The following is a 14,735-nucleotide window of genomic DNA, read 5'->3' as shown; positions in this document are numbered from 1 at the left end:
TGCAACAAGAATAGACATGACTATAGCTACATTTCCATCATTCATTGTAGGAGGTGATGAGGAACTATTTTCATATTCAATGTTCATTCCTATACTTTTCATTTGGATTTGAAACTTTTTATAATATTGGTCTTGAATTCTCCCTGGAAACTTTAGCATTATTTTTTATGTATATGTTTATAAAATGGTTCCAAAAGGTTTTGACATTTGGTTGATTGATCAAGTCTGAAAAGTTCTGTGTATTTATAATAGAGTGAGCTAGATCTTGGTTAAACTTAACTTTTGTGACCAATTCAATTGAACGAGCAAAATGGATCGCGAATATTTCTTCTATTTCACTATAAATGATTGTCTATCGATTTTGTCTCTTGCTTTTATAGATATAATAAATTCTTTAATATCGATTACGAGGTTATTGGTTTCCATTATTTATTTAATGAAAAAAGTGTTTGGAAAAAGTTGTATTTAAATAGTTTTTTTTTTTTTGTTTACTGTAAAGTATTTTATTGTTAAAATATTAGATAATAGATAGCAAGTATTATTATTATTATTATTATTATTATGTCGTTATTTCTTTCTTTTTTTTCTTTATGTTAAAAATATTAATTTAATAGATCGCTAAATTAATATATAGGTAAAAAATATAATTGTTGAAATGAGGATTAATAGAGAGAGATCTACATTTCCCAATCACTATCATCAGAATCTTCATCTGGTTGTTCTTGTTCTTGTTCACCCATATTCTTTCTACGAATTTCCATGGCGGCAAAGAGAGTGTCGTGTAAGGATCGATTTCCTTTTTCACCGAGGTTGGAGAGATCTGGAAGTGGTTGAGAGGAATCGACCTTTTTAAGAGCGGTACCACTACGAATGGCAGCGAGTAAATCATCACGACCTCCTCCAGTACTGCTAGTTGCCATTGGTGGCATACTGCTTTGTGCGGCCGATTGAGCGGGTGCAACCATTGGAGGTGGTGGAGGTGGAGTAGTCGAGGTGGTGGGAATACTCTTGGCAGCTACCATTGGAGGTGGTGGTGGAGGTGGAAGTGGGAGTGTATCAGACACTGCAACAACAGTAGCTGGAGACATTCCACGAGCTGTTACAGATGGTGGTGGAGGTGGCGATCCACGAAGTGGGGGAGTCATTGCAACTGGTGGTGATGTTGTATTCTTTGGTGGTGTAGCAAAATGTCTTGGTGGAACTGGTGGATGTGGATGTCCAGTAGTAGTTGGTGGAACTTGTTGCATCTTTTGAGTTGGTGTTGGTGGGAGTGGTGAGATGGGAACTGGTGGTTTCATCTTTGGTGTAGAAGTATTTTGAGTGTTCTGCATACTCATTTGTTGGAATGGTTGAGTTGGTACACTACTATCAACATCATAAGAATAAGTAACTGGTTGTTGATTCGATTGGTAGACATAGGTCTGTTGAGAGGAAGAAGGTGGTGGTTGTTGTTGGTAACGAGGTGGTGTCACTGAGGATGTTGGTGGAGGTGGAGGTGGAGCAACCGATGATCTAATAGGAGTTAATGGGATACTGGACATTGGTGGAATACCAGGTGGCTTGGATACACCCATTGTAGGTGGAGGTGGAGGTGGTGCAGATGAAGCAGACGTAGACTTTTGAGCATTCTGTTGTGCTACACTCTCTCCGATGACCGACAGGATAAACTGAGCAGTTTCAGGGTTCTTTAACTCTCTCTTTTTAATACCAACACTCGAGAATAGTTTACGCCAGTCCTCTGGAATATTACGAATATCGAATCCATTGTCTGCATCCCATCCAATATGTGACTCATGTTTGAATCCAGTGGGTGCAGATATCTCCATTGGCTTTTCCTTTTCTTCGTTGCCACCGTGCAATATCTTGCTAAAGAATCCACTTCTTGATTTCTTTGGTTTCTCCTTTGCTACAAATGTATATTGTTCCTTTCCTCCAGCATGTTGTTGTTGTTGTTGGTTGTAGTTGTTTGATGAAGAGGATGGAGTAACATTGACATTATTAGATTGTTGTTGCACATTTGCTAAATTGCTCGAGCTTGCAAATGACGACGATGACGATGGTACTTGGGAGTGTTCTTTATGTCGATGAAACATGATTAATATATATTGTTATATAATTTTATAATTATCTCTTTCTTTCTTTCAAAAGTATAGTGTAGTGTAGTGTAGTGTAGCATGATAGTTGTCGACTTACTCTTTGACAGTTGTTGTTGTAGTTGACCTTGAAATTGACAAGCTTCATCTACATTGACAAACGATAGTCCATAGACGGTATTATCGCCTTCAAAAGTATGAAAGAAATCTCTTGATTTTTGATAATCGAAATCTTTATAAATCTCTTGTTCAAATACAGTTCTCTTGTTCTAAATTTGGTAATAATAATTATATTCCAATTATTGTAAAATGAATGTTTTTTTAAAAATAAAAAATAAAATTAATTTCCACCAAAGTTCCAACTTGTTGACTCAATCTTTGAAAGTAAAAGTATACTACTACTATTTGTTTTCTACTTTTTTGTTATTTATCTTTTTTGAATTACTTACACAAAGATCAACTATTCTAATATAGATAGTACGTTCAACTCTATTGACTACGACTGAACATGCACCGATGACATTGGTGTATACCCAACACCCTTGTTTACCTTCGTAGAGTCTGGCAACCGATGTTGCAAGGACATCACAACTGTTACCATGAACAAATGATATCTGTCCTCTTTCTTGTTCTGATAATGTATTTAATGTTGCTGGCATGTTGATGTTGATGAAATAATTGTAATTACCAAAATCGATTAATGGTAATTATTAAATAAATAAATATAAATAGAAATATAAATAACTATACTATATAGACACAGCTGCTTAGCTAGTAGAATACTGGGAGCTATTAATATATATTTATCTCTAGTTGCTGGTAATATTAATATTAATATTAATATTAAATTTGGTTGGAATTATTGGATTGGAATTGAATATTATAATAATTAAAATAATTATTATTATTTATGAGAGAGTATGTCGACGATAGTAATAATAATAATTTTAACAATGACGGACGAGTCAGTGTGGTAGTGGTAGCAAGTGTTTGGAGTGGGGTTTAATTATTTGTATACAAAAATGGATAAAATGAATACAAATAATTAAGGGAGGGGGTGGGGGGGGAGAGAGAAGGGGGTATTTAATATTTAGATATAGCCAGTAAAATATTTTAGATAGATTTATATAGATACTGTAGTGTAGTGTAGGGGGATACTGTGTGGTAAATATAATTAATAATAATATTATTTAACTTGTTGAATAACAAAATATATAAGTAAGTAAAGTAAAGTAAACAACTTTGAAGTTGAAGTTAAGTGTACACTCTTAAGAGAGAGGAATAAAGGACTGTTATTTGTTTTTTCTGTTTTTACTTTACTTGAAAACCTATTCCTGTTTTCAAAGTTATGTCTTCGCAGAAGGTTGTTTCCAGTCACCATTTTTTGATCACACAAAAAACACACAAAATTGTATTAGAAGATTGATTGATGCAATTATAATTGATCTATCTGTCTAACTATCTTACCTCCTCTCGTCTAGCCATCCATGACCAGCATAACGTTACACAACATCTGTCTCTCCTCTCTTCGAAACAGACAGACCTATAAATATACGTCATCGACGTCATAGTAGTAGTAGACCTCGTTGTTAATTAATGTGTTGTTGTCCTGGGGATGAGCTAAAGTGCTCGTTCCTTTTTAGGAGTAGTGACTCGGAGGGGCCAACAAATGAATTCATTGAATAGTGGATGACAACGATGATGATTACTACGATTCGTTTGGTAATAAGAGTAGGATGAGTACTCAGTTAGGAGGGGATGGTAGTACTAGTGTGATGTATGATGTAGTGACCTCATGAGTATCAATACTAGCTAGATCTAACCAAGATCACTATCGAGATGAGAGAAGAGTTTTTCTTTTAATTTTAATTTTTTAACAAAAAGGGTCGTCTGAATCTATTTGTTCCTTTGAATCTATTATTGTTCATTCATTCATTCATCAAACCAACATAACAACATAACATATCATATATCTATATCTATATCTATTTATTTATTCTCATTTTATAGAGTTATAATCACACATAGTAGTAACATATAAACAACAACAACAACATTGTATCATTAATATCAACAACACAGTTCAAAATTAAATCAATCATTTTAAAATCAACATAGAAAGAAAAAGAATAAGAAAAAAAGACATTTTATATTGTATATATTCACATCACATCAAATCAAATCAAATCATGGTTAGATTATTTAGAAGTGGATCAAAGAGTATGTATTTATTAAGCTCTAAAAAGCTTTGTTCTCTACTTTATTCACACTCTCTTTTCTCTCTTTCTCTCTCTTTTTCTTTCTTTAGGTAATGAAGATCAATTAGATATTAGTAGTCCATCAGATTATACACATAAATTACATGTAGATCAACAATGGAATTGGAAGACTAATACAACATCATTTGCAATGGAGGATATTGTTGGTGAAGGTTCATTTGGTGTAGTGTACAAAGCTGTTCACAAAGACAGTGGTTTCACTCTTGCTATCAAAGTAATTCGTAGTGATGATATATTAGAAGAACCAATCGACCCTCCACCACCTACTCCTACTCCTACCCCTGCTCCTGCTGCTGGTTCTCCTACTTCAATTAAAGAAAAAGAAAAGACACCACTTGAAAAAGAGATTGATATCCTTAAAAAGTGCAAGAATCCTCATATTGTCAGTTACTTTGGATCATGTAAACGAAAGTATGAATTGTGGATCTTGATGGATTATTGTGGACTTGGCTCAATTGCTGATATCATGAGAAGTTTAGGACGAACACTCAAAGAAAAGGAAATTGCTCTTATCCTTCACCAAGCACTTGACGGCTTGCTCTATCTCCACTCTAACCAAATCATTCATCGTGATGTCAAAGCTGCCAATATACTGTTGGATGAATCTGGTCAAGTCAAAATAGCCGATTTTGGTGTAAGCTCTCAAATCATCTCAACTTTTTGTAAAGGTTCTATTGCTGGTACTCCTGTAAGTATAAAGAGAAAATAAGATAAATCATCATTCTAATATATATATTAATTTATCTTTCTTTCTTTGGACTATGTAGTATTGGATGGCACCAGAAATATTAAAAGAAGACAAGTATAGTAATAAAGTGGATATTTGGTCGTTGGGAATTACAGCGATTGAAATGGCAGAGGGAGAACCTCCATACAGTGACATTAATCCAATCAAGGCAATGTACATGATGCCTAGAAGACCACCTCCAACACTCAAGGAACCCAAACGATGGAGTAAAGAGTTTATCAACTTTATCGAGTGTTGTCTAGTCAAAGAGATTGACAAGAGAGCTACACCCCAACAACTCATGAATCATCCATTCATTGCTGGTGCCAAACAAGATGCTCTAAAAGATTTAGTTTCTAGTGCTATTAAAGAAAAGAAAAGAGTCAGTATATATACTTGTGTGAAACAATCCAAATGAAATGAATATATGTATATTAATATTTATTTATTTATTTATCTATCTCTCTCATTTAGAAATCCAAAAATTTAAAGGCACAGGATTATGTAGATTTAAATAGTAGTAATGATCTTGTAAACATTCGTATGCCAGGTAAAAAGTTTAATGATACAACAACAAAGGGTGATGAGACCACTGCAGGAGGAGGAGGATACAGTTCAGTCATTTATGATGACGATGCTCTAAACAACAACAAAAATAATGGAAAAGGAGGATCAACCATGAATGAAAGTGGTAGTGATACTGTCATTATTCACAAGGATTGGGATAAAACTAAAAGAAATAGTGCAACTGTCAACAATAACAACAAGAATAGTATTCGTCAAATTGATAATGCTGACTTTAGTACTGTCATTTTAAACAAAACAATCAAACCCAATGGAACCATCTCCAATACCATCCTACAATATAAAAATACCATTCACATCAAAACCAATCAAATGGTTGATAAAGTACCAGTTGTAAAAGATTTAAATCAAAATCAAAAAAAGTATGTAACAAAATTATAATTTAGATCAAAGAATTTATATTTATTTATTAATATATTATTATTATTATTTTAGTATTGTATTATTAGGATTGATCTTTGCCATTTTATTAGTCATTGTAACATTATTAAGAAAAATTGTATTTACACCAACACCAACAACAACACCAATAATCAATGAACTCGAACAAAAACAGGTAAGTAGTACAACATGTTGATAAATAGAGAGAGAAGGGAGGAATCACTCTATATTATCTATTTTATTATTATTATTGGATCATTTAATCTAATCTAATTTTCCTTTTTCTCTTCTTCCTTTTCCTTTTCCTCTTCCTCTTCTTCTTCTTTAACCAAACCCATTAAATTAAATCTAATTTCTGTAGGATTATCATCGATCATTTTTTGGAGAACTTTAACAACATCACCTAAAAATGTTTCTTTAGAACTGGTTGAATGATTAATTGGGAATGGTTTTCTGCCATCTAATTCATATAAATGTCCATCAACCTAAAATAATAATTAATAATAATAATAATAATAATAAAAAGAATATTAGATAAACAACAAATAATAAATTAAAAAAAAACAAATAATAAATAAATAAATGGAAGTGGATTCCAATTACAATACAAACAAATCAAATTAAATCAAATATGTAACATACATTAACAAAAGCAACAAAATGGAGAATAACAGGTTCATCTTCATCTGGAACTACACTTTGACCTTGATTGGCTGAAATTTCATGACTCTTAAAAATAGAATGAATTAGTTTAAAATTCTTTTTCTTTCTATTCTTTTCTATTCTTTTTCATTTCTTTCTTACTCTTTCTAATTCAGGATTATGAAGTAAAGCTTTAGCACGTTCATCAACATTGAGAGAAGATGTTTTTTGTAAGAAGTTTTTAAAGAAACCATCTTTGAATTCAATGACATTGGAGTTGTTGAGTACAGAGTGAATGATAGCAATGGTTCCACAAGCATTACCAACGATTTGTTTCATAAAATACACCTTTTCACTAACTAGTTGACCATTTTTAGTGATTTCATCTTCTTGTTGATATCTCTTTTCTTCATACTTTTTTAGAAAGGAATAGATTTGATTAGTTTTTGATCATCACAAATATAGATAGATCTTCTTCTACTTTCTTCTTCTTTCTACTTACATCACTAGTGATTGGGAACAATAAAAGTACAGCAGCACATGATTTAGGAACCATATCTAACAAGTCTTGATCTAAACCATAGATATCACAGAACTGCCATTTCTCAGAGACACCAAGGTTATGCATAAACGATGTCAACACCTCTGGGTTTGCTTCCAATGGTATCCAATTCTTTTGTGTTTCATATAATTCTTTATCTTGTTCACTTGTTTCTGTTGTTGTTGTTGTTGGTGGTGCTGTAGTAGTAGTTTGAGACATTTCTTATCTTTATCTCTTTATATATATATATATATATCTTTGTTTTGATCTATTCGAATATTATTAAACAAACAAACTATAATAGTTGTTTTTCAAAACCTTTTTTAGGGTGATGGGTTTTTGTAAATTAAAAATATTTAAATTAAATATAGATTTTTTATTAATTTTTTAAGAAAAACCTGATAATGAACATCGATCGATCATCATTTTGATCAATATGGAGATCCATAGATTGTGTTTATTTAAACAAAGAGAGTAAATATAATTGCAATAATTATTCAAAATTGTCAACAAATGTTCAGAAATTGATTATCTGTTTCAAAGCTTCCTTCCATTTTTTTGTTGGAATGGATCTTGAACATGGATATTGAACCACAACATTGAATAAAGTTTAATCAAGTTGAACAGCTTGGACAAGGCAAATAGTTTCTTTTATGGTAATGGTTTTTTGCTTTGTATTTAGTACAAAAGAAATGGTGATAAAGGTTAGATTCCGATCGTAGAATCAAATACAATTCAACGATAAGTCAATGACATTTCATCAACTCAGTGCTCAATATCAACATCTGCAGTTATTTGTACATCCAGTAAAAAAAAATACTAATTCAACATTACTACTACTAGGGTACTGGGTAAAGTTGAATACAAAATATCGAACTTAATTTTGATAAAAATACTATACACTTTGAAGAATATCGAACTAACTAACTAATATATATCTATATTGATGGGTTTAATATATACTGATATATATCAATGAATGATAATGAAATGTTAATCAAAATTTTAATTTTATTTAAATTAAATCAAATATTTATAGGTGGGTAGCAAATAATAATACAAGTAAAAGTGAATAGGTAAAGTTTAGTTGATTTGAGATAATACTTGTGGAATCACTTGGTGTTGGTGATTCACCAGAGGTTGGAGTTCCTGTTGTCATTGTTGTTGTTGTAGTAGTAGTAGTAGTAGTAGAACCCGTTGTACTAGCGGTGGTCGTAGAGGTAGTACTACCAGTACTAGTACTAGTGGAGGTGGGAATGATCTCAAATTTACAATACATGTTGGTATTTTCCAAACAGGTATCACACTTTTCTTCTTTGATCTCTTGTTGGTTTCCACATGGAGTTGTAGTACAGTTTTCATTGTCATAGTATTGAATACCTAAATTTGTGTTGTTTGAATTTACAACAATAATCCATTGATTTATCGGTGTTGAACCACCACAAAGGTTGAGTGGCGTACATTCACCTAAATAAACAGTTTGATTACACAATTGTGTATTTATACTGCTGGAATCTATATTATCACATCCTTGGTAGAAAATTATAGATGGACCTTGTTCATTACCTTGATTAATAAAAAAAAAAGTATTAGTAAGTAATAAATTAAAAATATTAATTCTTTTTTTTTTTTTTCTTTATCTTACTTTGTAAAGAACAATTTGATTTAGGATCATATTTTGGATGACATATACATTGACCAATTTCATTACAATATCCATTTCCAGCAGTACAATTATTTGTATCTTGTTGACATTGTTTTTGTAAAATTGTATAGTTACAAATTGGTTCTGGGTAATTTGCAATCGCGATGTTACCAACACCCGTTGAATTTGATACCTTGATTTGTAAAGTTGCATTACCAGGAGTAGGACGATTCTGAAGAGTACAATTAATTAATGGTTTTGATACGAATATTGGAGTACATGGTATCGTATTATTAACTGTAATGTTCAAATTGGTCGATAAAACATTTGGACTAAAATCTCCATTTAAACTTAATATCGTATAATTATCTTGATCTTGTTGAATTGATGATATTGTTGGGTATTCTGCAAGTAGGATAATATTTAATCGAATAGAATAGAATAGAATAGAATATGTTAACATATAAAAAAAAAAAAAGAAAATATATAAGAGTCGGGTCAATTTGTAAACATACTATTTGCACAACCTGTACCAAAAAGGCCTTCTGTTAAACCATAAAAGCCATCATCACAAACACACTTTTCATTTTCACAATGGGTGTTGATTCCATAGGCAGTGTTACATTGTGGATCTGTAGTACAATTAGAGAAATCTTTAAACATTAAAAAAGAAAAAAAATATATATGCATTAGTTTTTGATTGATTTTAATGAAAATATAGGAAGCATCTTACTAACACATCTATTATTTATACAAGCTTGACTACTTCCGCAATCAATAGGTACAATGCAATGAACTAAAATTGGAATAATGTTAATTTAAATTCTTATGATTGATGTTGAAATCATAATTAGATATTTTTAAAACAACTAAACTTACCAACACATGTATTTGATTGACACACTCTCCCTGGAGGGCAATTTGAATTTGAAACACAATCTGTAAAGAAAGAAAGAAAGAAAATGTTAGAAACTAGTTCACCTTTGAGGATTGGCCAAACCATCGCGCAATGATATAAACTAATTAATATCAAACAAAAACTTACCAACACATACTCCTGCATAACAGATTTTATTAACTGGGCATGCTGTACCACCTGTTAATGATCCACATACTAAAAAAAAAAAAAAGGTTATGTTTCAAAAAGGAATTAAATAAACAGAGATACCATTGGTACGTACCTTGGCCATTTATGGTATAAATAATATTCCCAAAAAATATTATGAATATAATAGCTAGCTGAACTGATGTATTTTTTATTCTCATTGTATAGAATAGTAATAATAAATATAATTTGTAAGAATGTGAAATGATTATGAAAACAATGGAATACAACATGTTGAAGCTTTGAGTACTAGTCGGTGAAGATACTAAAATCCAGAGAAACCCCTTCGGATTGCATACGTGGTCAATCTGATTATTTTGGTGAAACGGCCTTACCATTTTTCACAAGGTAATTATTTGAAATGGATAGTATGATCGATCCTCAAAGTGCCTTTCTCATGCTGAAGAGAGCAATGGTGAATAGTTACACACCAATTTGTATAACATCTTTTTAAAAAAATATCAACAAAATTAATAATAACATTGTGTTTAATACGTACCTTTTCATCATGATCTTGAATGTCAGCTTTGGATGGATCTTGAACATGGATCTTGAACCATAACATTGAATTTAAAGTATGGTTGTGGGTTCAAGATCCATGTTCAAGATCTCTATTCCGAGATATAATTAATGTATTGAAAAGTTATTGTTTGGTTCAAATCTGTTTGTGGTGCGGGCAGTGTATGATCTGATTCATTATGAAAGCAATTTGCTTCTTTTTCTCATTTAACCTCTCTTCCAGTCGTTTGTCTTTTATTCGGAGGTTGGGTTATACCTGTTGCCCTTATCACTTTATAGCTCTATATTATCTTTAATACCTTTGCTGTTCTTTATAAGAATGTATTAACTTAAAAAATAAATAAATAACAATAACGCAACTTAACAAAGTACAAGAATGGATAATGATCAAGGGTGAGCGAAAATACAATGGCGATTTTTTTTGTTATTTTATTTAATTAATTTTAAACAAATAAATGTCTTTATCAATTTGAATTTGGTCTACTTTTTGTTGTTGTTGTTGGATATCGTCGATATTACTATTACTATTATTATTTACAATACTCTGGAAATCCAACATGAATGTTTTAATTTCAATTGGATTAAGAGTGACGACGAGGGGAAGGTCGATTTGAGGAGCGATGATTGAGTTGCCCGACGCAGTGGTTTGGTCGACGTTGGAGATATTGAACGACTGGCCAAAGAGCGAGGATACGGCCACTGAAGATGGCTGAGAGTATTCGCTGCTTTGTCCAACCTCGTAAATGTTGACGAGACGGAGGAGGACCGCTGGACTGTTGAGCCACTCTCGTGCAAGTGTTAGAAGATGCAGATTGGCAGGGAATTGCTGTCCTGTAGACAGTGGCTCGTAATAGACACGATGAGAGTGCGAGTAATTGTACATGGACTGACCCGTCTCTACCAATGCAACGAGTGGTAACACTGGATTCTCGTGTACGATTGAATGAGGAGTACGGATGATATCACGGGTTGTTTTACGACCAAACAAGATTCGATGGGCAATTGTCACGGTGCTAGTGTCATTCATCTTTTGTCCGATACTAGGTTGTGTGTAATTACTACGACGAATGAGCATGACTTCGAGTGAACCTGGTGATTGACTGCTACCACCCATACTCTGGCGATTGAGGATGACTAGTTCGTTGAGCAAGTCTTGTATCATGGCCATATTAATGACGGGGAAGTAGTTACCAGAAACCATACTCCAAGGATGTGTGTCGTTAAACTTGACAGAGTACTCTCGTTTCATTGCTTCCAATCCATTGTTGGAATAGAATGTTTGGTTATTGTCAATGGCAGTTGTATCGAATCGCATCACAATCTCTCGGTCCCATCCGACAGCAACCTTGTTTTCAATGAGAATATAATCAGATTCTTGTGCACCCGTTCCTGATGCTTGACTCGTCTGATTAAATACTGTAAACACCTGACTGGCATTATTGCTATAGAAAACAGTCACCTGCTGCACCAACGGTCCTTCGGTGAGGTAAAACTGGGGAGACGTTGCGACAAGAGGGTATGATGGCCCGGTCGGTCTAAACTTGTAACAGTCGTCCGTCATTGCATCATACTCTACCAAATGTTGATGTAGTGGTATGGTTACACCACCCTCGACCAAATCCTCGTATCCTACCAATTCCAACAATCCTCCATTCCCATTATTCACTTGGAATTGCAAGTTGTATACATTGTTTCCAACAATCAATGATGACAATTGTTTCTCTTTACCATTGATTGGATATGATCTATGTGATAGTATTATATTATCCGGGTCTTGTAGTCCAACGACTTGACCAATTCTTTTTCTATCTTTGGTAGTTAGTACATTTGAATCTACACCAACAATGAAATAAGATGATGCACCAATAGCTGGAACATTTACTTCAAAGTAGAGTGTCCAATTGGTTGGTCCACCGACACTTTGTATGACTTGTGATACGACTGGATTGAGGTTGTAATCAAATACAGCATAGTTTTGAATGGTACCAGATTCCAATGCCAAGTATTCTACACGATTCCATGCCAAATTATTGGTGACTGTGACAACCAAGAGTTGACCGTCTGCCAGCGAGGCAAGAGCACCAGATGACATATCCATGTATCCCAACTCGACACTTGTGTTGGCCATGATCTGACCGACTATTTGAGGTAGTATAGAGTAGGTATCATTTTGAGCTTGTTCAAGCATATTCATATAGTCTTCACGAACAACAGTACGAGCAGTACCAGGCAACGCATCATGATGTGTCAAGATACTACTAATGTTACGATGCATATTGATAATATCATAACACTTTTGTTCGTCGATAATGTTGTGATCGGCATTATAGACGGCTGTACCAATCGAGAATAGTACTTCGGCCGATCGCAGCAAGTAGTCGGATTGACGAATCGTCTGTTTCAACAATGGATAGCTCGTGTAGTATCCAGCCCAATAGTTTACACACGTGTTGAAGTTTTGGTAGTCTGGAGTAAGACACATGGTGTAGGTGTAGTAGTCGTGTCCGCCTTGGAGCACGGGGAATACTTCTTGGGGATCCGGCACGGACTGGTCGACCGCTGCAAAGTACTCAGACACTGTAGCGTACTGGAGTGTGGCGCCATACGACGCGTTGGCGTTGATATACTCGATTAATAAGTCCATATTATCAAACATCTGGCCTGGATCCTGGTACCTAAAGTCATTTCCAAATGGCAAGAGCAGATTGTTGTGACGGTAGTAGCTGGCACGCGTGCGAATGATCAGCATGAGCGTGTCGGCACGCTCGGCAATATTAGACTCGTTGATGGCCGGGTTCATGTCACCGCCATACTCAAAGTCATAGCCGGTGCAGATATTAGTGGACGGGTCGGTTGCATTGGGGTAGCACCACGACGGCGGACTGTAGTGGTTGTCTAGGACATGCGTAAAGATGGAAAAGTCGTCTTGATACGTATCATAGTTGGGTGAGGGGTACCAAGTAAACTCAAATGACCGATTGGTGATCATCTCACCCGACCCTTCAATCGTCACGATACCAGTGCTGTTATTGTAGATGTTCTTGATACGCATATCCAACCGATTGATAATGTGTCCCTTGAACCCCATCAACTTGAACAACTGAGCCGTCATGGTACTCGGACCAAACGGGTCAATCTGCCAACCAACCTGTGGTTTCACACCAAACGTAGACAACAAGAATTGATGACCCAGCGTATTCTGGTTCAATATCGCTTCATAATGAGTCAACGCCTCATCATTTTGTGCGAATCCTCCTCCAACAAATTCAATTTGTCCACCATCCACCAATCCTCTAACAGCTGATTGCATCAATGCTGTCTGTTCATTCCACCATCTTTCAAAGTATACTCTATACAAAAAATGAAAGAAAGAAAGGAAAACAATATTTTAATTCATTATCAAAGAGACAACTCTTCAATCCAACAACATACATTTCAGCCCATACAAATCTCTTTGATGGATCTTTAATCAAATAAGGCATGACATTGGTCAAGATATGTGTTACATTTTCTGTATAATACTGATTATAAGTTTCAAGCCATCCTACATCTAAATAAAACAAATAAATACAATAAATAACTTTTAAGTTGTTATTATTATACATACCACAATGAGAATGTGCAATCAAGAATACATTGATGTGATCATCATTACTATTACTACTATCACTATCAGATCTTGTACTACTACTACTATGGCTACTACTATTACAAACACAGATGATGATCAATAATGATACAAAGATGATTGATTTCATCATCATCTCTTATTCTTATTTATCTATTATCTCTTTTCTTCTTCTTTGCTTTGCTCTATATAGAGTGTTGTTCATCTGCTTTGAAAGGAGGAGAGGAAAAGGCTCATCATCTTGAAAGGGTTGAACTTTATGGGGGTGTGTGGTGTGTGGTTTGAAATTTCGGGCAAAGGAGTTGCAGATCTTTACTTGGGACAGCAACATGTACAAAGTACTTCATGAACTTAACTGTTGTCTTTTTCTTTGTCTTTCTTTTAGAAGTTAGATCTATTAAATATTAATCGTATACAATGAATGCATGCATGCATTCATGCACCGACAACTCTTGAGAAGAGGACGGGCAGGACCTTGGACAAAAAAAGAAAGGGATGTTTATCGCGTTTAAAAATATCTCTCAAAACTAACTCTATGTCGTGGTTCACAGTTCTCTTTCATCAAAAGTTGTGTGAATATAGATAGATAG

At 34.0% G+C, this 14,735-nt stretch overlaps 5 protein-coding genes across 5 annotated transcripts; 1 reads left to right on the top strand and 4 right to left on the bottom strand.

Moving 5' to 3' along the window:
• Positions 1-602: 602 nt before the first annotated feature.
• DFA_02106 (uncharacterized protein) lies at positions 603-2,752 on the bottom strand (the record flags this gene model as incomplete). The annotated part of the gene is made up of 4 exons (XM_004357533.1): positions 603-618; positions 682-2,074; positions 2,194-2,362; positions 2,543-2,752. The coding sequence occupies 4 exons, from the start codon at positions 2,750-2,752 to the stop codon at positions 603-605; spliced, it is 1,788 nt and encodes a 595-aa protein (XP_004357590.1).
• A 1,530-nt stretch (positions 2,753-4,282) lies between these two features.
• Positions 4,283-6,261, top strand: pakH-2 (STE20 family protein kinase; the record flags this gene model as incomplete). Its single annotated transcript, XM_004357532.1, has 5 exons — positions 4,283-4,313; positions 4,402-5,060; positions 5,140-5,481; positions 5,574-6,046; positions 6,120-6,261. The coding sequence occupies 5 exons, from the start codon at positions 4,283-4,285 to the stop codon at positions 6,259-6,261; spliced, it is 1,647 nt and encodes a 548-aa protein (XP_004357589.1).
• A 73-nt stretch (positions 6,262-6,334) lies between these two features.
• uch1 (peptidase C12 family protein) lies at positions 6,335-7,467 on the bottom strand (the record flags this gene model as incomplete). Its single annotated transcript, XM_004357531.1, has 4 exons — positions 6,335-6,550; positions 6,708-6,794; positions 6,870-7,121; positions 7,210-7,467. The coding sequence occupies 4 exons, from the start codon at positions 7,465-7,467 to the stop codon at positions 6,335-6,337; spliced, it is 813 nt and encodes a 270-aa protein (XP_004357588.1).
• Positions 7,468-8,087: 620 nt separating this feature from the next.
• DFA_02103 (uncharacterized protein) lies at positions 8,088-10,563 on the bottom strand (the record flags this gene model as incomplete). The annotated part of the gene is made up of 9 exons (XM_004357530.1): positions 8,088-8,171; positions 8,309-8,814; positions 8,894-9,298; positions 9,409-9,546; positions 9,627-9,689; positions 9,773-9,832; positions 9,939-10,007; positions 10,426-10,444; positions 10,498-10,563. 9 exons carry the CDS (start codon positions 10,561-10,563, stop codon positions 8,088-8,090), a joined length of 1,410 nt encoding a protein of 469 aa, XP_004357587.1.
• A 387-nt stretch (positions 10,564-10,950) lies between these two features.
• Positions 10,951-14,275, bottom strand: DFA_02102 (uncharacterized protein; the record flags this gene model as incomplete). Its single annotated transcript, XM_004357529.1, has 4 exons — positions 10,951-11,959; positions 12,089-13,867; positions 13,950-14,067; positions 14,125-14,275. The coding sequence occupies 4 exons, from the start codon at positions 14,273-14,275 to the stop codon at positions 10,951-10,953; spliced, it is 3,057 nt and encodes a 1,018-aa protein (XP_004357586.1).
• Between the last annotated feature and the right edge of the window lie 460 nt (positions 14,276-14,735).

The sequence above is a fragment of the Cavenderia fasciculata genome (assembly GCF_000203815.1).
Source record: "Cavenderia fasciculata unplaced genomic scaffold Scf_Dfasci-G-b-126g04.f1-5, whole genome shotgun sequence".
Taxonomy (NCBI): domain Eukaryota; phylum Evosea; class Eumycetozoa; order Acytosteliales; family Cavenderiaceae; genus Cavenderia; species Cavenderia fasciculata.
Note: the sequence above shows the minus strand (reverse complement) of the source record. Positions and strands in the feature narration are given on the sequence as shown.